The sequence below is a fragment of the Fusarium graminearum genome, chromosome 2, assembly GCF_000240135.3.
Source record: "Fusarium graminearum PH-1 chromosome 2, whole genome shotgun sequence".
NCBI classification, from domain to species: domain Eukaryota; kingdom Fungi; phylum Ascomycota; class Sordariomycetes; order Hypocreales; family Nectriaceae; genus Fusarium; species Fusarium graminearum.
Genome location: NC_026475.1, coordinates 4,859,146 through 4,884,882, shown reverse-complemented (window position 1 = coordinate 4,884,882; position 25,737 = coordinate 4,859,146). Strand labels below are relative to the sequence as shown.

Sequence of the window (25,737 nt, the reverse complement as noted above, 5' to 3'; positions counted from 1 at the left end):
GTTGGGCAGCTTTCAGGGCATTGCCGCCGTTTCTCGAGGCATTTAGGGGACTATAGGCGCTATAAGGCACAAACTAGAACAAGGCCCGCCAAAGAACTGGAAGCTCAGAAAAAAAAGGGACGTGGACGCCATCATGGTACCTCGACTTCGGGGGATCATTACGCGACATGAGCGAAGTCCGAATAGAAAGGATAGTGCATATACATGTCATTCATGTTTTATACTACAATTGAGACATTTTGTCACCAATCTTCCTTCCATCATATCGCTACAGCCCTCCAGGCCCTGAGCGATAAGCATTCATCCCCAAAAACTTGCTGATATTTGTGTTGAGACAATTTTCAAGTCCCCTAAAGTACCTCCATCTTATCTCCATTGCGCCTTCGAATTGCTAAATTTTCGCTGGGTAAATTATCCCGAGTTCGGGATAGATCGGCCCGGATGGTGGGGTCTTTAATTGGTCGAAGATGACTAACCGAAGATCTCAAGCATCTACGGGAATAAAGGCGATGTTTAAATCCCATAGACTGTTAGTGGCTCGATGTTATGAACAAGAATCTGGCAATTGACAATATACTTATCTAGGTGATTCGAGAATCGGATATCTAAATTATTCATCATTACATACATCTAATTATAAAAAGAAAATTTGTACTTTTCCGTTCCCCTTATGTATCATTAAAATGCAACATCAACATCAACTCTTTCCTCCTCCTCCTCCTCCTCCTCCTCCTCCTCCAGCCCACCACACTTTGACCAACTCCCTCGGCCCACTCAATGCTGATGAGATGGATCTTTTGTGCTTTGGCTCTTTGCTCCCCTGAGAACCCTTGGAGCTCTTGGAACTCTTGGACTTGGAATTTGCGGTGTGTCCTTTGGCGAGCATCACGGATTTCCTTTGGGTACTGTCACCCCCAAACGATGCTGTCCCCTGAGAAACCATCCCAACTCTCTCCTCTACTGGCTTCGGTGGTGATTTGGGAGGGGGGATTGGCCTCATTTCTACTTCCTCCGGTATCGAGTCCTTTGGGACGATTGCGCGAATACCGAAGTTGCCTTCGTCCTTCTTTCGCCGTCCATCGCGACCCCTGTTCCGCCCTCTGCGGTCCCATCCCATTTCGAATCGTTGTGGTGTGTTTCCTTCAGTAAAAATAGCTTCGAGCTCACTATCTGGCTGCCATTGTGCGGCGCGGGGTAGTGACTTGAAAAGGTTGCCGTCAACAAGAAGGGCTGTGATAGAAGCGATAGTCGTTGGTGCACGAGGAAGTCGGATTCTTCGCCAATAAATCCACGAGGTAATGTGGAGGACCATCAGTGCTCCCACAAGAGATTGCAAAATTCGCGTAGCAATCTCATCCTGGTGAAGCCTGACCTTTCCTGCCATTTTGCTACCGCTGACAATTGGGACGGCTTGAGAAACTGACTCATCAGGATCAATACCACTGACAATGGTATTGCCATTCGCTGTTGGAAATGTTCCCCTCGAAGATAGATGGCGTCGGCTCTTGGAGTTCAATGATTGTGCCCTGATGATGCCATGCTGAGACAAAATTGCTGACTGGGTTTTGTTTGTAGCATCGGCGGATGAGCTGCCGAATGTCGAGTCAGGAACAGCAAATTGAGAAGAGTTCAAAATGGCAAAGAATGAGTCAAGGAGACCATCAGATGAGACATTGACAAGCGAAGAATAGTCGAGCTCCGGTATGGCGACGCTCGTGTCCTGAGCTGTGTGTTCAACAGGAACAGGAGGATGGTCCGGGTAAAGATGAAGTTCAGGGCCATGGAAGACGGCTTTGACATCGACTGCCTCGATCGTCTCGTTGCAAGCAAGAGCATTAATATTGCCCACTGACATATCACTGCTTCCCAGATTGTCCAACTCACCCCAGATGTATATCCAATCGGAACATTGCGATGATGACCTTGTCTTTCCCTGACCAACGCCAAATACTGTACTTCCACTCAAGTCTTTGATACGTTCAGTACTGGATGCATTCCTCGTCGTTCCAATGATAGCATTACTGCTGCCCTGTCGCCCAACTCCACGGCAAGCTTCACCTTCGAGGTCCACGCGCAAGGGGTTGACAGTTCCATCATCGAGCTCGACTTCAAGAGTGAGATTTGTAGATATCTCATCCGATTTGTACAGTCGACACGACATTCTTGGTCGGATTGCTGTTAATCGTGCACTGACAACTAAATCATCGTTGTTATTGTCTTCGACCAGGGATACGTTCGGAATGTTGAGATCGGCAAAGGTGAAAGGCGGATAAGGAGCATTGCCGGCAAGTATTAAAGATGCCAGGATGGTGTCGTTGGTACAGTCGGTACATATGGGATCATCTGGAGAAGATAGCAGGCTGTTGGCGAAGAAGTCCCCAGCACGCAGCGGAATACTACTATCAAACTCAATTGGCCTGGGATCAAACAGAGGGGCAGACGCAACTACGATGAGCAGCGCCACAAAACCACCAGTAATCGCAGTCAAGGCAGCGATATCACAGATCTGAAGAGCTCGCCTCCATGCTACATGCCTTAAAGCATTGGCCAAGTTTAAGCCCACAGTTTCATCAAAGTTTCCCCGGCGTGCGAGATGAGAGAATGGAGAGAGAAGTCTCGTCCACCATTCCAAGGAGAGCATGTACATAGCCACCAACAACAGCACTAAAGCTGGTATAATGGTCCACGCCAGATATGCTGCATCATCATCCATCGTTCTCAATCCTTCGTTACGATGCGACAAGCGAAGCGATATCTCAAACCCTATGATGATACATGCCAGGACAAGGATGTATATCAGTCGGATCAGACCGTGTAGAGGAATGGGCTGTCTCCATGCCGAGGAGTCGTATCTTCGTGGCTGGCATGTTGCAGAAGGCGTTTTGCCACCAAAGATGTGAAAATAGCCCAGATTGGGGCTGTCCAGCTTTTCATGACCTTCAGCTCCGCTCATGTAAGTCGAATCTTCGAGTCTTGATCGGAGGACTTTGTTTGGTGCAGGTCCCATGCCTTTGAGAGACTCAACGAGTGGGTGGCTGTGAGCTACTACTGAGGCCATGCCAACGATAGTGCTAGGGTCTCGGGGGAGAAAACCCTTCCTCGGAACTAGCCACATTGTTGCCAGAGTAAGAAACAAGCATAGTACCAGCAATGCTGTTATTAGATATGCAGGAGCAGGCCGTACAACGAGACGTCGTCCAATGAAGCTGGCAACAGCGGTCGAGGAGCTGGTAGACGGCTCCATCATTGCGTATCGAGCGATCAGAGCCGAGTATTGTGCATAGAAGTTCTCAGAAAAAAGGCTCAATATATCTTTGTCTGTGAGCGATTCCACCTTGGGAAGATCCCATCCTTCTCTTGAGCCTAGCAGGAGTGCAGCAGACATTGCTTCGTCAATATGGACAATAGCATCACCACTATACGACGAGTTCATTGACGTAGAAAAAAGCCGCTTTTGGTTGCTTTCGAGAGACTTGAACAGAGCACGGGCAACTGACCAGGGATGAACTTGATCCAAGGTTGTATTATCAGCTTGGACGTTGGGCGTGGCCGAAAGAACTGTCTCAAAAGACTTGGAAACTTTCATCTTGGTGATGTTGTATTTTGGCTTGCAAATAAACCCAGATGACGATGATAGTGTTCCATTGAGTCGCCCGTTTGAAGTTCTCGATTTTTGCTTTAGTTGATCGACGTCAATGTCCAGAATACCAGCCATGACGGCTATTCGCTGTTCTTCGTCTTTCGTAGAGCCACCACAGCTGGCAGGCTGAAATTCCAAAAACGCTCTCGACAAGTTTTTGTCTTTGCTACTCGCAAGTTTTGTACTTGTAATGGCTTGTTTCGAAGAACATCCTGCCTCCGACACTGTCACATTCAAAAGAAGAGAACTTCCCTCGACCAGCCTCATCAAGTCCAAATCTAGTTCCGCCTCTTTACATTCCATACCACCAATAAATCCATCCACATCTGCCGTGATCTCTATTAGTTCGGTAACATCGCTCGAAAAAGGTGTATATGCTGCTCGGGGAGTGACCCCGTCGGGGAAAGTAATATTGTCGACCGCCAAAGCAGCGAGTGTAAAGTATGGCAACGACCCAATGCCTTCCAGACCCGAAGCACTGTTTGAAAACTCTGACTGAACTGTGATGGCAGACTCGGAATGAGCAACAGCGACGACCCTGGGCGTAACAAAGGCCGTGGAGAATATAATAATTAGTTTAAATATTATTCCGGTCAATACCGGAGTTGCAACAAGCCAGTCCCTATTTCGGACTGCCTTGATAATAGCCATAGGCTCAGAGAGGGAAACGTAATCCAGTAAAAGAGACTTGCCGACATCGGTTTGGTTGTTTAGCATGCGGATCCAGGGCATGGAAGCCGAGGCCTGAAACTCGACTCTGTTCCAGAAAGCAGCCACAACGATGAACACTAGGGTGGTTCCATATTGCCAGAGATATCTCGACGCATCATCGGCTTCTCGGAGGCCGTCGTTGTGCTCGGATAGTTGAAGTGCGATTTGCGCTCCTGCAATCAGAATCACGATAGCGATAGCATAAAGAACCACGATTCGTCGATGAAGAAAGACGGGCCGCCACGGTAGTTCGACTTCAGTAGGTTCAGCTGGAGTTCCGGCTCGAGGTGAAGGAGGCATCGACAGACTGGTAGCCGACTTGATACTTCCGAGAAAAGGCCACCGTATTCCCTGAGTCGTGGATTGCGTACTTCGATTGCTTGGATCATATGGGGCTGCTGAACTAGCTAACCTTTCTGAATCGAAAAATGTAGCGATGTTCCCGGGCTGAGGCTTTGTTTTTGCACTGAGACTAGAGAGGCCTGATCCGTGCCGGCGCGAATCTGAGCTGTTGAAGGCACTCGATGGTCCTGGCTCAGAATTACCTTCGACCCCATGAACTGCGCGAACATGTCGATGATAGGAATCGTATGATTGGCGACTTTTCGGGGGGTCAAGATTTGTGTTCGGTTTGGCTCCAGAGTCCATTGTTGCTAGATTTCGTGTATTAATCTAGAGTAGGAATCCAGTGTGTGTTGCGCATGGTCGATTCGTCTTGTTTAAGCATGATGCTGATAAATAATCGTTACTGTGGAAGATTCCACGTCTTTACATAGCCATATTGTAGAAAGTCGTAATAAATAGAAAATGTTGGTGACGTTCTCGTGGGAGGGGGAATGAAACTGGATAGACAGCCTGGCGTGTGATCGGAACGAATGGACTCAGCCAAAACCAGGGCTGAAAGATAATTGGAAGAAAGGATCAACGAAAGGCGTAAGCAGAGAAGAAGCAAAAGTAAAGAGAAAAAAATGGTAAGAGTATTCAGTGTGTGAAGAGGAGAGTGAAGTAAGAGAAGAGACAAGTCAGATTAGCTAGCATGCTGATATCAAGGACTTTCCTTGCGCATAAGTCGAGTGGTCAAACCACCTATAGTCTGAATTCTAACATCCCGCAGTTCCGAGCTTACAAAACACAACAGCACCCAAAACCCTTGAAAATAATGACCTAATTGCACGAGGGAAGGGGTTGGCTGCCAGTTGCATGCAATAGAGAAGCACTGGGCTGCAGTTCCCCGTCCCATGTCTTGGACGGAGGAGCCTCAAAATGACATGGCTTCAGGGGATGCAAGCCCACAATGGGATGGATAAGCCGAGTCTAGGTGAAACATGGCATAGCAGGGGTGGTATTGGGTTTGACTGTTCCATGGACCTTGGATCCCAAGTTTCTGGGCTGGGCTGGACTGGGCTGGGCTGGGCAAGGCAGCACAAGCACAACAGGGCAGCAAGTTTCAATTATTGGTCAGGATACTTGTTATCACTGCAACCCTCCCAGTGACTCTCCGTTTTCTCTCACCTGAGGCTTGCTGCTGCGGGTTCTGTTTAGAAACTAGGGGTGCACTCTGAGTGGTGTTGCGATATATATTAACAGCTTCTTCTTATAGCTATGACAAGATAGTATATTGGCGGAGAAATACTGACAGTTGATTATTGTGGGAATCCGTTTGTTTAGTTCAGGAAGAATTGCCCAAAGTGACTTTTTATTCCCCGGATGGACCAGAAGACGAGGGTTGTGTGCATAAAGTAAGGGTACCCCTGGTTGGAATAGCATCACTGCTATGCGAGATTATGCCCGGTCTTGGCAATCTTGGAAACAAATTATGCCAATGCGATCTCTTGTCATGCATTGTGAAGGGATTCTGGGTTCACATCCTTTACTTCACTGGCTGTAGTATATTGATGCAATGCTTCAGAGATCAAAGCGTAATCGTCCGGTCAAATCATCTAAGCGAGCTGCCATCTCAAGCGTAAGCACGGTTTCGAATCTCACTAGTGTCGTCTGATATTAGGAGTGACTAGTTATTCATAGTACTTGATGACATACTCCCCAGTAACAGATCTGAAGATCAAGAAATTGATCAGCAGCTTGACCTGATGCTGATCTGTTGACTCTGAATCGGCAGATCAATTATATAGAAGTTGGTTATCTGCCTAGGTAATGATTGTCCACTTTAACCTCTGTAATTAATCTTACAGCGTCTGTGCTTTTGTCACAAACAAACAATCTTCAGCCCAACGACGCCCCACGCAACGTTAGACATGCATCGTAAACTAACCAACGGCCTATTTCCCGCTTCTCAAAGTTATGAACCAATATCACGCTCGAATTCCACTCATATCCTGCAATTCCATCACTCGCAATGGGTTGTTCCGGCTCCAAGAGTGCCCTGTCAGCCAACAACTCGCATGGGGCCTCGATCGCTGCAGTCGAGTTATCCATTGCTCTTGGCGACACCTTTAGTGAGATAAACCTTCAGGGTGAATTAAACATCTCCGACAAGCCGGCGACAAAGTCCACCAACTGACTCTGACCACTTACAGGCAACGTGAAAGAACAACTTCGGGAACTGTTGCAGCGGCTTGACCACGAGGCATCAAAGTATGTCAACTCAAAGGTTGACGAGGTTAAATCACCAGATTGGCATCCGTAAGCTATACGAGCTTCCTGCCATTTGCAAGATCTAATATGTATCTGTAGCTCTCAAGCTGAAGTTCAGCTGATATCCGCAGCATGGAAGTGTGCTCGCGGAACGTATAATCTCGGTGGAACCATCGCAAATACTAGTTACTGCACATTTCGTCGTGAAGAAACACTGCGAGGATCCTATGATGGTACTGTCAAAGTCATCACGTCAACTGTCATTGAAAAGACTCCCGAAGATGTCGGGGAAAGCGACCTGTTGCCAGTTCTGGTACTTGCGATACGTGGGAGTGCCAGTAAGATGGACCATATCGTCAATGCCAATTCTCGACCACGATCCACCAGAGGGTTCATTGTAAGCCTATATTACACATTCTGTCAATCAGGTAGCCTGGTGGTATCTGTCGTTGACGTGAGGTCAATGTCAAGTTGTATTTCACCAACAGTTATAGCAACGCGCTGAGGATCTGGGAGCACATTCCGGCTTTCTAAACAGTGTACAAGCCCTCGATTCAATCATAATTGCCAGGATCAATGACTGTATACAGAATTTTGACAGGGCTAATGGTCAGAAACCACATATTCTGTTTACTGGACATTCTGCCGGTGGCGCCGTATCACAGATACTTTATCTTCAGTACATATCAAACCAAGCATTTAGTAAGTCGTCGAGTGGTACAATGCATAGGAATTGCGACTGATTTAAAACTCAGATGAATCTGCAAAATTCTCATGTGTCACTTTTGGTGCACCCCCGTGCGTGACAACATCCGTTGATCTATCCTTCTACCAGCCAGGTGGGAAAACAATCTGCCTCAACATCTTCAACGAGTTTGACTTTGTCACCAGAGCCGACAAACCCTACATCCTTTCATTGGTCGAAGTTGCAAGAAATATGCTCAATCAACCTCGGAAACCACTATTACCTGAGCCTGAAACGAGCAGTGAGATTATTGACGCCTCTCTAAAAGCCACGCAAGACAAGGAGGCCGAACTCTCCTCTCCCAAAAACGAGGAATCGCATGATCAAGGCCCAAAGACCTGGAAATTCTCTCAACCTCTTTACAATCATATCGGGCCTAGTGTTGTTCTCTTGATGCGATCAGAAAACGAGATGAAACTTACAGCGGTTGAAGTCACGCCCGCGGAGTTTCAGAAACTGCTGTTTTGCCGAACAGCTGTTCATGGCAAGAGAATCTACGAGCAGAGAGTTGAAGCATTAGAACAAGGACATTTCAATGATCGTTTAGGCTGGTAGGAAGAACATGATGAAGATTTCTGATGTAATGGGCCCCTCCAGTAAGTTTTGCCGCCTCCAAGCGCTCTCGAACCATGTATATTAACTGATCTTTTCACGAACAGGTAACTTGACATGGTTTCTCCGCCTTGCTGATTCCACTGCGCGGTGATACTCTACGTCTGCCAATAATTTGTCAGCGAGATCTTCAGCGAATGTAGAGGATCGCTGTTCGTCGAGGCTCCCATGCCTTTCGGAATCTTCTACGGCTGACATGATAGCCTGGCATTCCCAACACAAGCAAGCATGGTACTCTAACCCAAAATGGGTACGATAGAGCGCCTGCGTTTCATCGCTACCAGCGGCCAGCTTATACTTCGCAATCTTGTCATCGTGATTAATGAAACGACCGCACCGCGCCTTCACGGAAGTCTCGTACGCTGCAGGCGAAAGCTGACTTGTGTGCCAGACAAGGTCGATGTCTAGCGTAGGAACGAGCATCTTGCCTGGATAGAGCCCAAAGAGCTCGAGATAGTTCTCATAGCGGCCAACTGCTCTTTGGAGTGTTCCTTGCAGGGCTGGACTTCGAATCCAGAGATTTGCGTTCATCTTTTTTACAAAGACGCGCTGACGTTCGACGTTGTCCATAAGTTTGATGACGATGGTGGAGTGTGAGACCTTTTTGAGACTTAGGCCTTTTTTATTGCCTTCCTTGATGATAGAATGAAGCAGAATTCCTGTATACACAGACCCTCCTTTTGGAACTTTCCAAGTGTCTGAGTCATATTTCCAAGTATCGCGGATGGGACCGTGAGCCCAGATGGACTTGTGCTATAGGATTGTCAGTAATTATGTTTGCGTCAAGGATATCTTTGGGCAATTTACAATTAGGGTCCATGGGAAGTTCACCCTTGGGAGGTAGTTCAATGAGTTTGTTTGGCAGTACTCCAGAAAGTTGATGGGGTTAAGTAAGAAGGCATGCCAGACCATGAGGACATCTACAGAAAATGTCAGTTGGCGACAGACAGGGTTGGGGTGGTGTACAAACCCACGGGAGGTAAAAACGAATCTTCAGTCATCAATATTCCCCCATTACCGTCATCTATGCCATGCTTCTTCCCTCCAGAGGCCAGCGAGGAATTAAAATCATTGGCCCATACTATGAACCTTTTTGCTGCTTCACCAAGGTAGAACGTCCACTTCTTATCCTGGTTCTTTTCCCATGTCGTGTCTCGTAAGGTAATCTCTTCATTCACCCACTTCCCCAGGCCTTTGATAAACCTGGGCCGGTAAACCTTTTTTGTAGGGCCACCCAAGTCAAAGACTTTGTCAAGGGATTTGGAATCCAAGATTCTTATGCGCAGCGCATGGAAGACTTCGAGCAGTTCTAGATGGACTGCACATTGGGTTGGAGTGGGCAGATTGTCCTGATGACAGTTGTCAAGGAAGTCGAAGGTCCTTGGACTAGGGATTGAAGGGTTTTTGTCGATTGTTGGTGCTGAAGGATAGTATACGGTACCAATCTTTCCGTTGAGTTCGCGACTTGCCTTGTGAAGAGCGCCCAGGTTGTACCCGATCAGGTGGGACATGTTGGTGTAAGTTAACTTTTGGTGTACGAGGTTGGATGATGGATGAACGGCCAAGGGCAGCAATCTCGTTTTGTCGATACAGCACTGAGTAAAAAGACGAGAGAATCGCGGAAGCTGATATCACGAATCCTTTACAGAGTACAGAGCTTCTTATCTTTGAGAATGAGAAATAATTCAGAGTCAGGTGAGGCAAAGCAATAGGCCGTGTGATGGAGTTGATGTTGCATCTCGGCCAATCTGAGGTACTTGGGCGGCTAACATATTTGTATGCAAACACATGTATCTTTCGCCCACAGTTGCCTTGCACACTTCAAACATCCCATTTCGCCCTGGCAGAGAGGGAATTATCCACAGATACAGGCAACAATAACCCCATGTCTTTACGGATACTCCGCCTAAATCTGCCTTAGACGCGGAAATGGCTTTTATAAATGCGGAATTTAAGGCTGGTCATGCTAAAATCCAGTTGCCAATCTTGCCGTTTCGGGGCGAAAGTGACTCTAGCCGGGCGAGCTGAACACACTAAACAGGGTCTACACTGGGGCGGAGTATCAGGCGATGGCACTGTAGTTGGGCACTTTGTATGAGGTGAGACCTTTGATGATGGATATCCAAGCTCCATATGGCCTCGGCATAAGAATAACCAGGGTAGCAATGGGTGCCTGGTCCATCAGATGGATTTGGAATGCTCAATATCTGAATAAGAGTCAATTCCCATCTCTTCATTATCAACCACGAATCATCTCATCTCCATACCAACCAACTCATTTGCAATGTCACGACTAAGGAGCAAAATCTTGCCTGTTCTCGCAGTATCTTCTTTGCCTTCATCACACCTCACGTCTTCGCCTGACATAGCCTGGACGCGAGTTGGCTCTGGAAAGGATCATCTTCTCTCTGAGCTTGAGAGATTGTACTGGGATGGCGTCAAAGCTGAGCTCGAAAACATTGTTCGCACTCTCAAAGTATGGCAGCAGCCAGAATATACCCAAGTTGATATCCAAGATGAGCATGACAACCATATTCATGGTTTCGACACTTTTCTCGACCAAGTTTCACAAGAGGCTCGAGCACATGCCATACGATACGGTTAGTACCAAATTTATTGTTACTGAATCAATCTGTATATTTACTAAAATACTCAAAGGGGAACTGAGAGAGAAGCAAACAAATAAATTTAATTGGTTCCCTAACAGCAACTCCTTCAATGCCAAATCTGCCAGAGATGCTCTCATAGATAGCGTAGCGGACCGCATAGCACAACAAGTCAGCGATGGCATCAAAAGCGATGTGAGACGTGAGATCAAATGTACGTCCCTTATGTTATTTGGCTTGCATGATATCAACACTGACTGTTTAGCTGTCACCAAACTCAACGGGATAGAACAACGAGCATGGATGTTACTTCAAGCTGCTGGTATGTATCTCTTCTCCATCTTTCATACAGTACAACTGACATTTTTGAATAGGATTTCTCGACATGGAGAAATTGATCGAGCATCGCGCACATCCTGAGAGACTTGGCTCTTCGAAGAGGCCAGCCATTCCTCAACGTGAGCCTCAACCCATGTATATCACAATAATCATCCCTTACTAACACCAACATAGTTACACTGTCGAGTGTCAATAGCGATGGAATGCCCAGCTTTGAGCCTCTCCTTTGCATGCGAAAGCAATGCATGAAAGTTGTTAAAGGGAGTATGTTTGTCCACGACAAACCCGACTCCAACCCTGGCGTCGTGTGCGAAGAATGCTATCACAATCATTACTACGGGAGAGAGGAATACACCAAGGCCTACAAGCACTGCATTCTCGCGGAAACCATCACTCCTGAGATGAGCAGAAAGATCTGCAACTGTGTCGCACTACGACAAGATGAAAATGATGGCAACCCCAAGAGTCTGTTTCCTATCGACAACCCAGATCAACATGAGGGAACCGGGACTGCAGGACGAGAAAAATGCAAGCTGTTGCGCATCGGCGACACGATTGCTATTGCAAAATATCATGGACTCCTAAACAGCGTGGGAGCTAAACCGCGAACTCTAAAAGAAACCGAAAAGGCTGCGTTGAAGGCAAAAGCCAGCGAGAAAGGCACCGGGATGCCTCGCAAGAGGTACTCAGCGGCAAACCCAAGGCATGGTGACAGTGATTTTGAGGAAGAGGAAGAACTGAGACAAACGCCTGAAGCCCAAGGTAACAATCGGCGTCTTAGTGCCTTCAAGACCGTACAGCAGATTACTTCGCATGGAGCTGATGTCAGCGCGGCCGGAGAAGCTGCAGGGGACAAAGATATACCACTGTTCTTTAGGGGATATACGGAAAAATATCCGTATGCGAATGTTCCCATGGCTCTTAGAGTTGGTCCTCTTATCATCGAGAATGGCGTTTCACAGTAAGTAACTCCCCCGAATAGCCAGTATCGCGGGAACAAAACTCACATTCTACTCACAGTACCAAAGGTGGAGCTCGCATCTCATTGAGGGATATGCCTGTGTTCCAAGAGTCCTTTCGTCTCCAGACAATACCTGAGCGAGAGTTGGCGATTGGTAGTGGTTCTGATCGTCTTGTTTGGCAACGCAAAAGACAAGCTGCAGACCGCAAGAGATACAAAGCCGTCATGAAACAAGTTGTCGGCGTACCTTTCGGCGGAAATGGTACCCTTTCTCATGAACAGGAGCTTTCGGTTGTCCATGACCTTTTGGCTGCTTGCGAGCAATCATTCGACGACCCCAGCTTAGCTACGTCCGACCAGATCAAACTTCTTAATTCGGCACTCGAGCCAGCCTTGAAGAAGCTCAAGGGTCTATTTGGCTCCAGACTTGGAGCCTATCTCAGCAGTATCTCTGAACGTCTGTTGGACAAAAGCGTCAAGTTGGCATGGAGTGCGACAAATAATAACTGCCAAACATTCTGCACTTCTCTCATCGACAAGAACATCTTTGGGCCTCTTGTTAATGGGGAAGCTCCCGGTTCATCTCAAGGTGCGTCTCCTCTCTACACCATGAGCTTTGTATGTCCAGATGAGGGCTACAGAAAGTCACGAGGTGTACGGACCAAGTTCGACGTCCCTTTCGGACTCACTGAGGAATACCTCCTCCGCTTCCACTTCGGACGTCACGACGAGGCCGATATCATCGATACGTATCAAGAGTACTGGTACGACTGGGGTGCCTTTGGCAGTACGCTGTACAGATATCAGGACTTGTATCCGTGGGACTGCACAGAAGCCTATGGGAGATATCCAACTAAGTGTGGTGACTGCAACCTTTCCAAGCACGTCTGGGCATTCCCATTCGATTCTTGGTCTATGTCCTCTCATCATCTATCACGAGATCGTCACATGTATGCACCAGCACTGACCGATAAGACCTTGACTGCTGTCGGCCAGGACGCTACGCCAAGTTCGTGGATGCGCAACAGACTTACTGTCCTGTCAGCAATGTCTACCCTTCACCGAGCAGCCACAGCCATGGCTCACTCGCTCAAGTTCCAAAAGGCCACTGCATGGCTACACAAGAACCCGTCAAACTCTCTGCTCGACCCGTCTCTGTCAAGAGTCAGGCTTGGTGGGATACACCGTGCTCAGCCATGCAGTCACTATTTCGAAGCGGGTGTTTACAGCAATTACTTCATCGCGCCGTGGGCACCACTTACACGACGTCAGCAAGTCAAGGCTTACGAACTGCAACGTGACGGCCGTACCAACCTGCCTGACATACAACTTGCATCCAGAAACCGCCGTTTCGCTCGTCACACAGAATTGTCAGAGACCAACTATCTGGACTTTCATGGCCAGAACACCCTCATCCAGATCGATGACACAACTCGCAATGATCCACCTTGTCACCACCACGTAGGCATGCATAAAGTAGACGGCTGCCAAAGCGACTCGCACTTTGCTCCCACTTCGAAGACGCCTCACCATATATGTGCAAGCGGGTGCGGAAATGCAACGCGCGACGCGGCCAACTGTGCCAGTGGAGAGACTATCAGGGCCGCAGAAATGGCCACTGCTGCTGCTGACGCTGCTCAAGCTGCAGCGGCGAGTGCTTCGAGTGGCGGAGGCGGAGGCGGAGGGGGTGGTTCCAGTTGCGGAGGAACTTCGAGTTGTGGTGGTGGTTCCAGTTGTGGAGGAGGAGGTAGTAGCTGTGGAGGTTCATGTTAAGCCATATACTGTACTTCCATGTATCTTTTGTTTGTTCAGTATGACTAGCATGTATCCTTTTTCAGCTATCATGTAGCGTTATTTATCTGTCGTGCTGGTAACTCCAAGTTAAAGTCTTGCTTTTTCGTGCTTGTAAGCCATGCAAGGCATGTCACTCGGCATTGCTTAATCGCTATCTACACATGCAGTGCTCTTCGCCTGTACTAAATCTCAACGGCCCTTCTAGCACTCTTTGCTAGGTGGTTAGTTGCCCACTTTCCGGGCTTCCCATCGGCTACGTCCTCCCAAAGAACCGAGTGCTAGATCTCTCCGCTATGTGGGTTTCTCGACTTGTAACGCATGTTAAAGTTACTAGCTGTGAAAACCTTCATCTTCTTCGCCTATTGTGACAGCTTCCATCGAAGGAAGTGGATGATTGCACGATTCATGCTTCATCGGGAGATCCGCATGTCAGTCTATATACTTGCAAACCCACAAGTTGTAGCGCTGCTCTGGTATCTCTTCGCCACTATTTAGAACTTCTATAGTTCCACCACGGCCCGAGTTGTTTCTTACCACTGCTGCTAGGACTTGACACATGGCATGCTATGTTGGATCCGTGGCGGCACGATGGGTACGACTAGTGTTCTGTCAGTCGGTCACTTGGGCCGTAGATGTTGATTTTGAGCGATTTACAAGTTTTGCCAGAAATTTCTGTTTTGGCTCCTGTCTACTAGAGTCACCGCATCTTGTGAGTGTATTTGTCTTGTGTTGATGCATGAAGCTACTGCACTACAACACAACCACAGCTCAACAAACTCAGTTTGACCAAATCTCGTCCTTAAAGAAATACAAGTAGTTATCAACAGTAATCACAAGCTTTTCCATGATGCACACACTTTAAGGGCTATCCGCCTGTCCTGTTACCTTCTATTTCGACTTTCAATCTCCACCCTTTCAGGCTTGGTTGGTAAGACTCCAAAGTACAAGCAACACTTGTGAGCCAACAGGATCCACGACAGACAGTGACGAAAACAGTAAAGTCACACAAGCAAGACATGTGATGAGTAGAGAAAAGACTGTTCACTCAACGCCAAGACTACTGTAGGTGCATACGGTGTCATGTCTAGTCTGTAGGGTAGGGCAGGGCTCTGTGCTAATCTCCACCTTATTACGCCACGTTACTGTGGATGGATGTGCTGTGCCTTGATGCTGTGATCTGCCAGGCACAAACTGCAGACTAGTCAGGGCATAGGAATCTCTGATTGGCTTCTGGTCCAGGTACCTGACAACCGTTGAGAGGCAAAAACAGCCCAGTGCAGACATGCAGAGCCAAGGCCAAACTTTATGCCTCACAAATTACCAACCACAATCGAGTCATTGGTGGCAACTCAAAGCTTGCAGTACAAGCACACATGGCTTTTCAACGGGTTCCTGCGGCCCGCTACCGAGGAATGAAATGTAACAGGCCTTTGAATAAGTTTGTGCAACACTCTTTTTCAACCACCTTTGTCTGTCATACCTGAGCTATTCTCGTGAATAACTAACTTAAATTTATTAATGTCTCAACTTGCTTTTTCCAATACTGTACCGCTGCAGCGGAACCAACGGGAAAGAAACAAATTCCCACACAGTTTGCATGGACGTAAAACTAGCCCCTTTCTTGAAACAAGCCCAACCTGCATTAGTTCACAAATCGTGGGAAGCCGAGAGCCTATTGTGAGAAGACTGGTTGTCATTCTCCATCGAGAGAACGCACCAAGAACTGGAAAAGAAAAGAAAACTACATGCAAGGAAGTGAAGAGATTTTTGGTACGGTGATGATCGTTTGCTGAAAGCGGGAGATTTAGTGTAACTCCACATATAGTTTATTTCATCGCAAACTTTGTATTGCCGAGAGATTGAAAATAATTCCGAACTCAAATTCAGGAAATCGGCTTGATACGAAAGCTTGGCGAACCGAGTTGGTCCAAGCAGTGCTCAAGGCGATCTCGTAGACGAGATCTGGGGATCGCTCGGGGATCAGCATGACAGTTGATCTTTCTGAGATCATTGAATTGAGATCATACTACTTAAAATACACATCACTATGATCATGAGCACAAAGACATGAGAAACGAAGAGAAATATATATCATAAAATATATAATTTAGAAGATGTAGTAAGATCCCAAAGACAGTATCCAAAGTACTATGGATAACTGTTAAATTCCGCGCACCGTAAACACCATGTATAGATAGAATAAGCCCAATTCTATGAAATCAAGTTTACGCAAAGACCAAACCATGCTTTATGGCATAACTTAGCCCTCGTAGTCGATGTCGACGGTAAGGCGGACCTCCTTGTCGTTAATGTTGAGACCTACACCATCCTCAGCCTCCATGCCGCCGAGGTAGGCGTTGGTACCAGTGCCACCGGGGTTGATGGTGGAGCAGGTGTTGTGGCCACAGACACGGAGACCGGGGATGTTGAGCTTCTCCTTAGCAGAGACGAGGCAAGAAGCGTCGGCCCCAGACCAGCCACCGTTGCGCTCACTGCCGAAATCAAACTCGAGCCAGGTACCGGCAACGAGACCGTTGATGGTGGTGGGAACCTCCTTGGAAGAGCAAGCACAGCCACCCTGAGAGTTCTCGTCGAAAGCAACGACCTGGGAGCTCTTGGCACCGACAGTGAAGTGCATGGGGATGTTCTTGGCGAAGAAACCGTCGATCTTGCCCAGAGGACCGATCTTGTTCCAGCAGGCACACTCCTTGTCCTCGCTGTGGTCGTTCTTGAAAGTGGTGGTGTAGGTGTACTTGTCGGCGACGTCGGAGTCGACGGTCATCATGTTGCAGCCGTAGTCACCGGGAACACCAGTGTTGCCGGTAGCAGCAATGTCCTCAAGAGTGGCACGCTTGGCCTTCTTGCCACCGCAGAAAGGCTTGTAGCCGGAGCCGGAGCTGTGCTTCTTGCCCTTGTTGAGCTTGGGAACGTCGGAGGTCCAGGGACCGGTGGCCCAGGACTTGGGGACGGCCTCGTCAGCCTTGGGCTGAGAGGGAACGGGAGCAGGAGCAGCGGGAGCCTCAGGAACAGCGGTGGCGGGAGCGGCGGGAGCAGTGACAACGTGAGTCTCGTAGACAGTGACGGGTTTGTTGGCGACGATGAAGTCGCGCTTGGCGTGAGCACGCTGGTGAGCGTGGCCGCTGGGGTGAGCAGAGGCACCGATGGCGGCAGCCAGGAGAACGGCGGAAGAAGAGAACTTCATCTTTATTGTTTTTCGAGAAAAGACGTTACTTTTGGGGTATTTTCGGAATACTTTGGTTTGCCTGTGAAGGACTGTGTTGTAAGTTGGTCTAAGAGAATGTTGTAAACGCGTAGCGTTATTGAAGGAGTGACTAGAAGGCAAGGCCGTGATCCAAAGATTGAAGAGTGAGGGATGGAAGGAGAGACAAACGAGGGAGGAACTTGAGATTATAAGGTGAGCAAGGGGTGTGCGCGTGTGTGTGTTGATTCCCCTTTGACCATCACTGGGTGGTGTGTGCCTGGACGCCATGTCTCTCTCATCTCGTTCTTCCATCCACATTTCCCAGATTGGCACGCCCCTGTGCTCGTCTTTCCCCAAGGATGTTGAACAAACCCTTGTTACTGTTCCCACATCACTTTTCCCTTTTGCTCCGCCAGACCAGAAGGTGGACTGTTAGCGGTGGAGCTGGGATCATCAGGAAAGCAACGCTTGCACACCGACGCCAGTGTCAATGCAGAAACGACGCTAATCCGACTTGCGATGCGATGGCCCACCACCCTTTGGGTCCAAAATCAAGCTCTGCTTCCGACAGGTCCCAGGGGTAAAGGCTTTCATCCCTGTCAGGTACCGAGCCCAATTGATTGGTCAAATTTGCCCTGCATCAATTCTCATGCCGAAATAGTCAATTCCCTCCTACTGTGCTGTAACCCCTGGCAGCTTAGATCGCTGGCCGCGTCAGCAGCCTCTGTTCTGCCAGGTTACTGTAAAGAAATGTAAACAGTAAAAAAACAGGGCCACTGGTTCCAGCGGTTGGCTAGGCCAGAAAAGGGCTGGATAATGGAACAAAATGGCGATCGTTGATCATCTTGTCCAGATTTCGGGTTGTGGATGATTGCTGATGAAGCCCTGTTTCTGCACGACGAAATTGGTCATCTCCAAAAATGGCATGAGGGAAAAAGCTGCGGAAACAGCAGTAACTTCTGAAGATGGACAGGCTTGAAACAATATCCATGCGGGAATAGGGCCTCGAAAAGCAAAATGCAGCTATTCCCTATTCTCTCCTCCCCGAATAATACCTTTCCGTCCCGTCCTGCATTTGACCTGCATTTGCTTGCTTAAACGCATCTTGCTCACTGCATCTTGGAGCCCGACTGGCGGATGGCTAGAACGTTGCATGTCGTGGCATGCCATGATCAATGCGGTGAATCGATACTTGAATACGTGGACCCATAGCGCTCGACGTGGGGAACTCAGTCGATGAGTACCTGAATGTTGTGTGCTGTAAATCGCTGCGACAATGTTTACGGCAGCGTGTATACGTGTGCGTGAGTATCCGTACGTAAGTATGTACGTAGCCTGTATCATCAACCGCTGTGGCAGCGGAGCGTTAATCGTAACAACCCAAAAGCTTCTTTGTTCAATGTCCGATTCGCTAAAGACTAAAGAGGCGGCGCCCTCTTTCTCACCGTTCGACCCGTTGTTGGTGTGTTTCGTAGTTAGTAGCGCTCTCTCCCCCAGATGACGCTTCACGCCGTAACCGCCTCCTTTCCAAACAATGCTGTAAACAAAGGAGCTGTTGAGCGTTTAGTGCTGGTCTGACGCGGTCATGTCAAATTAGACACTCTCGCTTCCCGGCTTGGAATGAGGCCGGTCACAGACCGTTGACGATGGCATGGTCCCTGGGGGCTGTGGAAATGAGACAATCCAGCCACTCAGGTTCTAGGGGAGGCTTCTGATCTGACTCAAGCGCGCTCCTGGCCAGATAATCTGGGATTGGTAGGCGGTGACACTTGGCAGATTGGACCATGACCAAATGAACCATCATCTAAGAGACAATAATGTCTTGCTCAATAAACAAAGGAATGTCTATATGTGAACAAAGAAGTTACAAAGCATCCGGGTTCAGCTTGTCTTGTTAATGCTTCCAAAAATTGCAGAGATTTCTGACATGCTCTCACGACTTTTGTTCAACAACCCTATAGATCCCTTCATAGGTAGGTTGATGAAGAAAGCGAATAAACAAGGACCCCAGTAATAACAAGAACAAGGGTCTAGAAGGCCTGGGGGTTGCAGTCGTATACACTTGGCTTTAACAGCTAGATCGAGATTATCCATGTATTCTTCATGTTCTAATAATCCTTCTTTCAGACATTTCAGGAGGCATCCATAAGCAATCGAGCCTAGATCGACAGTTAGTCAACAAACACAAGATATTGCTGCATTTTCCATTTCTTTTACGACTTGGCATGTCTCATCTCGTCTCTTGTCAACAAAACACTCTTCGTCATTTATTCTGGAACCAAGGACAAAGACTGCTTTGAGTTATTATTCAACATCAAGCTTTTGAGTGTTATGTTACAAAAGGCCCTCCCGTTATTACCTGATCCTTCGTGATACGATATCATACTAGTGTTATGATCATGGATATTTAGTGATGAAGATGTGGGGAGTCTCCGCTTCCAAGTTGCTATTTCTGGCTCCACGCAACAGATGGATGGTCGTCGAGATAACCTTTCAGGGTCTGTGATGAGCGAGATTGAACAATACAAAATGGATGTGTTTCACGCGCATTCAAGAAAGGGGGAAAAGAATAGCAAGGCAAATCACCTTCCCGTGTCTAACAAATTTAGAGTAGATCTTCCGATTCTTATTTCGCTTGCTCGATCATGCCAAAGCGGAAATCATGGAATGAGGCTTCCAAATTATCAGTGAACCATTTTGTGGTTGGCCTATAGGGGGCGTCACAAAACTGCAAAGTGTCTCTCTTCAACTGGATATAGCATCGTCTTTGTGGCTTGATTAAGATGAATGAATAGATCCTTAAGATCCACGTTTATGAACATGAGAGCGCTAGCAACAAGTGATGTCTCTGCTCACTCTTTGTCCGTCACCCGAGCTGAAAGCGATAATTTTAGGGCACAGTCATGAAGAGCCATTAAATAATCATAACTTGTTAGCCCTCTGACGTTGGTTGACAACAACAGGAACCCATCTTCACTTTGACCAAGTTCTCAAGTCCAGCCAAAAGCAAGCTGAGGCTCAACTGCATTACCACACTCCCCCAAAACAAAACGCCATGGCTGCACTAGAAATAGCTTCTCATGGCATCTTCGTAGCCAGTACCGCCCTTCAAATCCTGACCAAATTTTGCATGAACGTCAAGAACTTGTTTGATGTGGCGAATGCTGAGAGTCTCTCCCTTGCTAACAGCAAGGTCCTGAGCTGAGCCCACCACATTCTTGATTTCACGTCCATTGAGGTCTTGTTTCGAAAGCGCAGTCAGGTCGTCCTCTGTCAGCGGTTCCACCTTGAGCTTACCCAGCTTCTGAACGCGGTCCAGAAACATCTTGAAAATGGTTCGCTTCGCTTTGGAGTCGAGGTTGTCATATCGCAGCGCGATGTGGATTCGAGACTGGAACGCTTCATCGAATGTCTAAAACACTTCTGGATTAGTATTTATACCCTCGCAATAGCTTAAAAGTTTCAGGTACGCACCTCTACCCGATTGGTCGTGAGGAACAGTATTCCTTGGAAGTATTCCAATTGCCGGAGGAAAATGCTCACGAGGGCATTACGATGGATATCGTGCATATTGCGTTTCTCTAGGAACACATCTGCCTCGTCCAGTAGGAGGATTGCGCCCCAGGCATGACAGATGTCCAAAATCTTCTGCAGCTCTGCCTCAAGAAATCGTGAGTCTGTTCCCAGTTCTCCAGCTGAAGCCATGTACAGTGGGCATTGGAGCAGCTCGCCAATACCCTCTGCAGTGAGTGTTTTGCCTGTCCCAGGAGGCCCGTGTAAAACAGCTGCTGAGTTTTAGCTTCTGTGACACCAAGTATGGTTTGTTTGACTTACTGACAAGGCCCTTTCCTTTGCCTTGAATAACATCATCAATGGTGTTGGCTGCATGATACTTACGAGACTTGACAAGAGCTTTGATCAAGTCCTTGGTGCCGTCTTCAAGAACCAAGGAATCCCAAGCCTTTTCGTTCCATTTGATGTCGCTTGCACCAGAGACAGCTAGCTCAAGCCATTGCTTTTCTGAGAAAGCGAACCCAAGCACCACGGGCGAGGCAATAAGGTATTCCTCGTCAGTGAATTCAGGAACATCCTTTTTCTCGTCGTCTTTGCCACTGCCTTCGCTCTCGTCTTCCTCACCGTCTTTCTTGGAGGGGAGTTTGTCAAGTTCAATGTCTTGTTCATCCTCGATCTCGCTTCTGGGAAATTTGACCATCTGTACCTCACCGTCAGAGTCCTTATAAACCTTGGTTACCCATTTGACCTTTTCGCCATCTTCTGAATCAGAGCAGCCACAGCAATTATCTGAATCCGAGTCAGAATCTTCGTCATCAGAGAGAATATCCGGATCCTTAGGCTTGACAGTTGAAACACTGTAGTTAGGGTTGATTCTTCGGAAGATAGTTGGATCAATCATGACCCGGCTAGGCTGGATGTTAAACTTCATCACTTGGCCTTTCTTTCGTTTCATGAAGGCAATGCCTTGATAGCTCTTGTAGTGGACGCCACTTAGAGATACAAACTTTTTGCCTCGCTCGATCAAGTCACGACGAAGCTTCTCCTCATTCTGATGATACTGCAGTGGATAACATGTGAGGCTGGTAATCTTCTTGGCCCCTTGGAATTCTTCCATCTCGACTGACGTGTTGCCGTAGCCAAAACGCTTGCCATCGAACTCGAAGTATTTACCATCAACGTAGTAAAACTCTCCTTTCATGATGCTGCGGTGAAGCTGTGCCATTTCGACCTTGAAGACTCGCGGCTCCTGAGTGCTTCCATATGTTGTGGTGTAGGCCAGCGTGTTTGGTTTCCACAAGGCCCAAAGTAAGTCGAAGGTGATGAGGCCGCTCTCCAACATGGGGTAAAGGCTTTCCTTTATGGATTCGAAGTCGTGGTCGAGGTACTTAATGAGAACCTTCAAGTGCTTTCTCTTGTCCTTGAGGCGTTCTTTGTTCTTCCTGTGAGCCTTCTTCGTTTCGCCAGCGGGCTTGGCCTTTCGAAGCGCCTTGAGGTGAGTTCGCATATCTTCCAAATACCTAAGATAGCATTAGCGGTGATATCCTAGGGTAGCTATACCGGGTTGGTCTTGCGTAACTGCCAGCAACTTACAAGAATAGGAGGTTGGGGCTGATCTTGGGAACCTCATCCACGAGACTGATGCCCTCGACATTGCCAATCACATCTTGCAAACATTCACGAAGGAGCTTGCTCTTGATATCGACAATAGTTGTCCTGTACTTTCCTTCCCAGTCGAAGGTCCGGCGAACGTGAAAAACGAAGTCTTCGTATTGTGAATCGGTAGCCGCATCGGCTGTGTCCTGCAGCTTGTAGTTATGAATATTGCTGTCCCATACTTGGTCCACGCGCTTGAAAGCAGGATTCTTAAACTTCTTTTCCTTGCTAGATTTCTTTTTCTTCTTGGCAATGCCAGAACTTTCGTCGTCAGTATCCTTATCCTCCAAATCTGTGTCCTGGAGTTCTGGTAGGAATGGACGCCCTCGATGAGGGTGGTGCATACCACGCGCAAGAGCAGCAGATGTGCGATCCATAGCGGCTGCACCCTGAGGCGGTACTGGGTAAGAAGCGTGCTGTAAAGAATACGGGTGGGCGGGGGCACCATAGGAAGCATAGTTGCTTGAATTGGCTAGCTGGTACTGGAGTTGAGCAAACTGAAACTCCAGTGCCTTGAACTGACTCTTCAGGTCTTTCTTCGACGTCTTCTTATCGCTCTTAGTATTTGAATCTTCGTCTGAAGAAGACTCGGAGTCGGATGAAATGGAGTCATCATCCGTGTCAGTGTTTGAATCAGAATCGGACGATGTGTCGGGGGCCTTATCCTTCTTCCTCTTCTTCTTGGTGGTGGGTTTCTTTGTAAGTTTCTCCTTGGTCGAACTTTTCTTGCTCTCACGCGTCTTTTTCTTGCCCTTGTTCTTGACTCCCATTCGCTTTTTGGGTGATCGGTCAGCAGCTCTGGATGGTTCCTCGTCGTCTAGATCTGACACAGCACCTTCGCTGGAACTGCCAGAACCGCCCGCATCTTCCTGCATAGAAGCCAGTTTGGTCTTACCATCCTTAGACTTCTTCTGTTGGCGGCTTGTCTTAGAAATGGAATCATCCTTGGTGACGGGCTTTGCCAACTCGGAAGAAGCTACAGCAGGGCTTTTCGCATTCGCCTCCTTGGCATTTTTGGCATCTGACTCGTCTTCCAAAGGCTTTTGGTTAGAATCATTGCCGCTCTGGCGATCCGATGGAATAGCCGAGTCTTTGGACTCCATATTACTCAGATGGAGATGTCGTAAGTAAGCTGGAAGAGAGAGAAAATGCTTGATAGATTTGTGAGAAAATTGTTAAGTTTTGGCGTATTAACAAAGTACCTGGGGTGAGGGGAAGTAACAGAGAGAGAGAGAGAGAGAGAGAGAGAGAGAGAGCGAGCGAGACTTAGAGTACAGAATCAATTTAAAGTCGAGAGAAAATCCAATAAGCTCCCTGTATATCAGGCAACCTACAAAAGGTTCCATTGGCAGGTAATAGCTGTACCCAGGTAACGGGGCAGTGAATCACTGGCCGCACATGCTTTCTGCCGTCCGCTGCAGGTTGAGGAGGAGCGGGCAGGCAGGCAGGCACCAACTACATCACAGCCACAAAGAATGAGAAGGACATTTTCTCCCCAGACTGGCAGCTAATTGGAGAAGTGTGGTTCGGCAATATGTAATCATTCCACTGCATCAGGAATATACAGGTAGGCAGCCTGCATATAATAATGAACTTGGATAAGCTTACAGGCAGCCAATGCCAATGCCGACATTGATATCACATACAATTACCTCTGTCTACGCTTCTGTACAACTCCCGGTGCTTCTCTGTCGCGTGAAAGCCGAGAATTTGTGTGAAACCTAAGGACGAGGCAGACAGTCAGTCGTTGGGCGTTTGAGGTTATTCCAGTTTACACCGAGCAAGTCACATCAACTACTACCTAGACCAGCTATCCGCTTTGGATACCCCGAGCACGCTAAATATTTAGTGGATCTGAGACCTAGACGCTAAAATATCCACTACCAACTGACAGTTGATGATCTTTAGTCCGTCAGCCTCAACTTATAACGGCAAGGTATTACTGCAGATGATGGGGTCCAGAACAACCAAATACCAAGTGTAAAAACGGCTGCAGCCTACAGTCATTATGTTCCTAACCCGTATCCCCTATGTAAGCCAAAAATGACTACTCCCATCCTCACTCGTCAACCAATAACCTTTCTTGCACACTGCGCCCCAAGCAAGCTCAGAGTCCAACACATCTAAACCAGCTGTCGACCGCCTCACCTTTCCACTGAACTGACCAATGAGTAATACCCTACCAAAGTAATCAAGTAGAGATTGGCTGTTAGTCTCTGAATGGGCGGCAAGACCAACTTCAGCTACATTCTGCATGTAATACAAAGGGATTACACCGGAATTGCCAGGTAAGGCAGTTTCCTGTGACCCTACTACCCAGGATGCATACAGTACAATGTTAGTCTGGCAGCCTGGTCGAAGGTGCCCACGATGTACCAATTGGGTGCGACATTGACGGCAAATTATACTTCACTGATCTACCCCGCTCGTATCGGTGCAATGTCAAGATCATGAATACGATAAATGACAGTATGAAGCCGCCAAGATTGACTTCTACTGCAAGAACCCATATGCAGTGCTTGTGTTTATCCTGGTAAACAATTGCCTTTATCGTTATAATCTATTATCATAAACAAGCGCCATGCAGATACAGCGTCGTTACCAACCCAGTTGATGCGTTGGCGATGTGCAGATAACAGTCACAACATGAAGCAACCAGCAAACACCAACCCGCTTCTGCGTACATCGTGTCACTCCATCGGGCAGACAGGACGATAATTTTGGAATGGTTGCAAAGCCTCATGTTATTTGATGGCTGGTTACCCGATAGCTGGGCAACGAACGACATGAGGTTATTGATGTGCTTTCATGTGAAAGAAGGATATCATTTTCTCCGAGCACATCCCGAAGCACTTTGCTGTTGTTGGTTGGGAAAGCTGTCAATCCACAGTTTACAATAAATGGCAGTATGTATGCAATATGATTGCTTCATATATCCGTAACCAACTCAAAAAAAAAACGTCTTGACCTGGAGGCATTGGTAAAGAAGTACCTAGTTATAATCCTCGCTAAGCCAAAGACAAGGTGTGAACAGGCCGAAACAAAGTAGTTACCAGCGGAAATATCATCGGGGATCGAATGTTTACTTTCGGCGGCTTTGACCAAGCTTTTTGTCAAGGAACCAAGAAAAAACCTGGTCGACCCTCCTAGCTTGCAGCATTTAGAACGCTATGTTTTGAGGTTCGCAAGTAGTACTGTACTGTACTGGGACTCTGCGTCTTTGTAACAATGGTCTCGTTGAAGTCCATGTCGTTAGATATTGGAGTTTGGGATCTTAGAATGAGCGTACCAGACCTAGGTATTTAAAGCCAGACTTTACCATTAATAAGGACAATCAGGAACGTCTCTATCGTAGATGATCTT

The 25,737-nt window shown here is 47.7% G+C and overlaps 6 protein-coding genes across 6 annotated transcripts; 2 read left to right on the top strand and 4 right to left on the bottom strand.

Moving 5' to 3' along the window:
* Positions 1–697: 697 nt before the first annotated feature.
* On the bottom strand, positions 698–1,384 carry FGSG_04172 (uncharacterized protein; the record flags this gene model as incomplete). Its single annotated transcript, XM_011323155.1, has 1 exon — positions 698–1,384. One exon carries the CDS (start codon positions 1,382–1,384, stop codon positions 698–700), a length of 687 nt encoding a protein of 228 aa, XP_011321457.1.
* A 5,323-nt stretch (positions 1,385–6,707) lies between these two features.
* FGSG_04173 (uncharacterized protein) lies at positions 6,708–7,480 on the top strand (the record flags this gene model as incomplete). The annotated part of the gene is made up of 4 exons (XM_011323154.1): positions 6,708–6,825; positions 6,889–6,946; positions 7,046–7,343; positions 7,418–7,480. The coding sequence occupies 4 exons, from the start codon at positions 6,708–6,710 to the stop codon at positions 7,478–7,480; spliced, it is 537 nt and encodes a 178-aa protein (XP_011321456.1).
* An 847-nt stretch (positions 7,481–8,327) lies between these two features.
* FGSG_04174 (uncharacterized protein) lies at positions 8,328–9,814 on the bottom strand (the record flags this gene model as incomplete). Its single annotated transcript, XM_011323153.1, has 3 exons — positions 8,328–9,056; positions 9,111–9,223; positions 9,274–9,814. The coding sequence occupies 3 exons, from the start codon at positions 9,812–9,814 to the stop codon at positions 8,328–8,330; spliced, it is 1,383 nt and encodes a 460-aa protein (XP_011321455.1).
* A 773-nt stretch (positions 9,815–10,587) lies between these two features.
* On the top strand, positions 10,588–14,116 carry FGSG_04175 (uncharacterized protein; the record flags this gene model as incomplete). Its single annotated transcript, XM_011323152.1, has 6 exons — positions 10,588–10,907; positions 11,011–11,123; positions 11,175–11,231; positions 11,284–11,367; positions 11,423–12,209; positions 12,269–14,116. 6 exons carry the CDS (start codon positions 10,588–10,590, stop codon positions 13,980–13,982), a joined length of 3,075 nt encoding a protein of 1,024 aa, XP_011321454.1. The 3' UTR covers positions 13,983–14,116.
* Positions 14,117–16,062: 1,946 nt separating this feature from the next.
* On the bottom strand, positions 16,063–17,365 carry FGSG_04176 (uncharacterized protein). The gene has a single exon (XM_011323151.1). The coding sequence runs from the start codon at positions 17,203–17,205 to the stop codon at positions 16,264–16,266; it is 942 nt and encodes a 313-aa protein (XP_011321453.1). The 5' UTR covers positions 17,206–17,365; the 3' UTR covers positions 16,063–16,263.
* A 2,904-nt stretch (positions 17,366–20,269) lies between these two features.
* On the bottom strand, positions 20,270–23,477 carry FGSG_04177 (uncharacterized protein; the record flags this gene model as incomplete). The annotated part of the gene is made up of 4 exons (XM_011323150.1): positions 20,270–20,617; positions 20,680–20,963; positions 21,040–22,238; positions 22,312–23,477. The coding sequence occupies 4 exons, from the start codon at positions 23,475–23,477 to the stop codon at positions 20,270–20,272; spliced, it is 2,997 nt and encodes a 998-aa protein (XP_011321452.1).
* Positions 23,478–25,737: the final 2,260 nt, after the last annotated feature.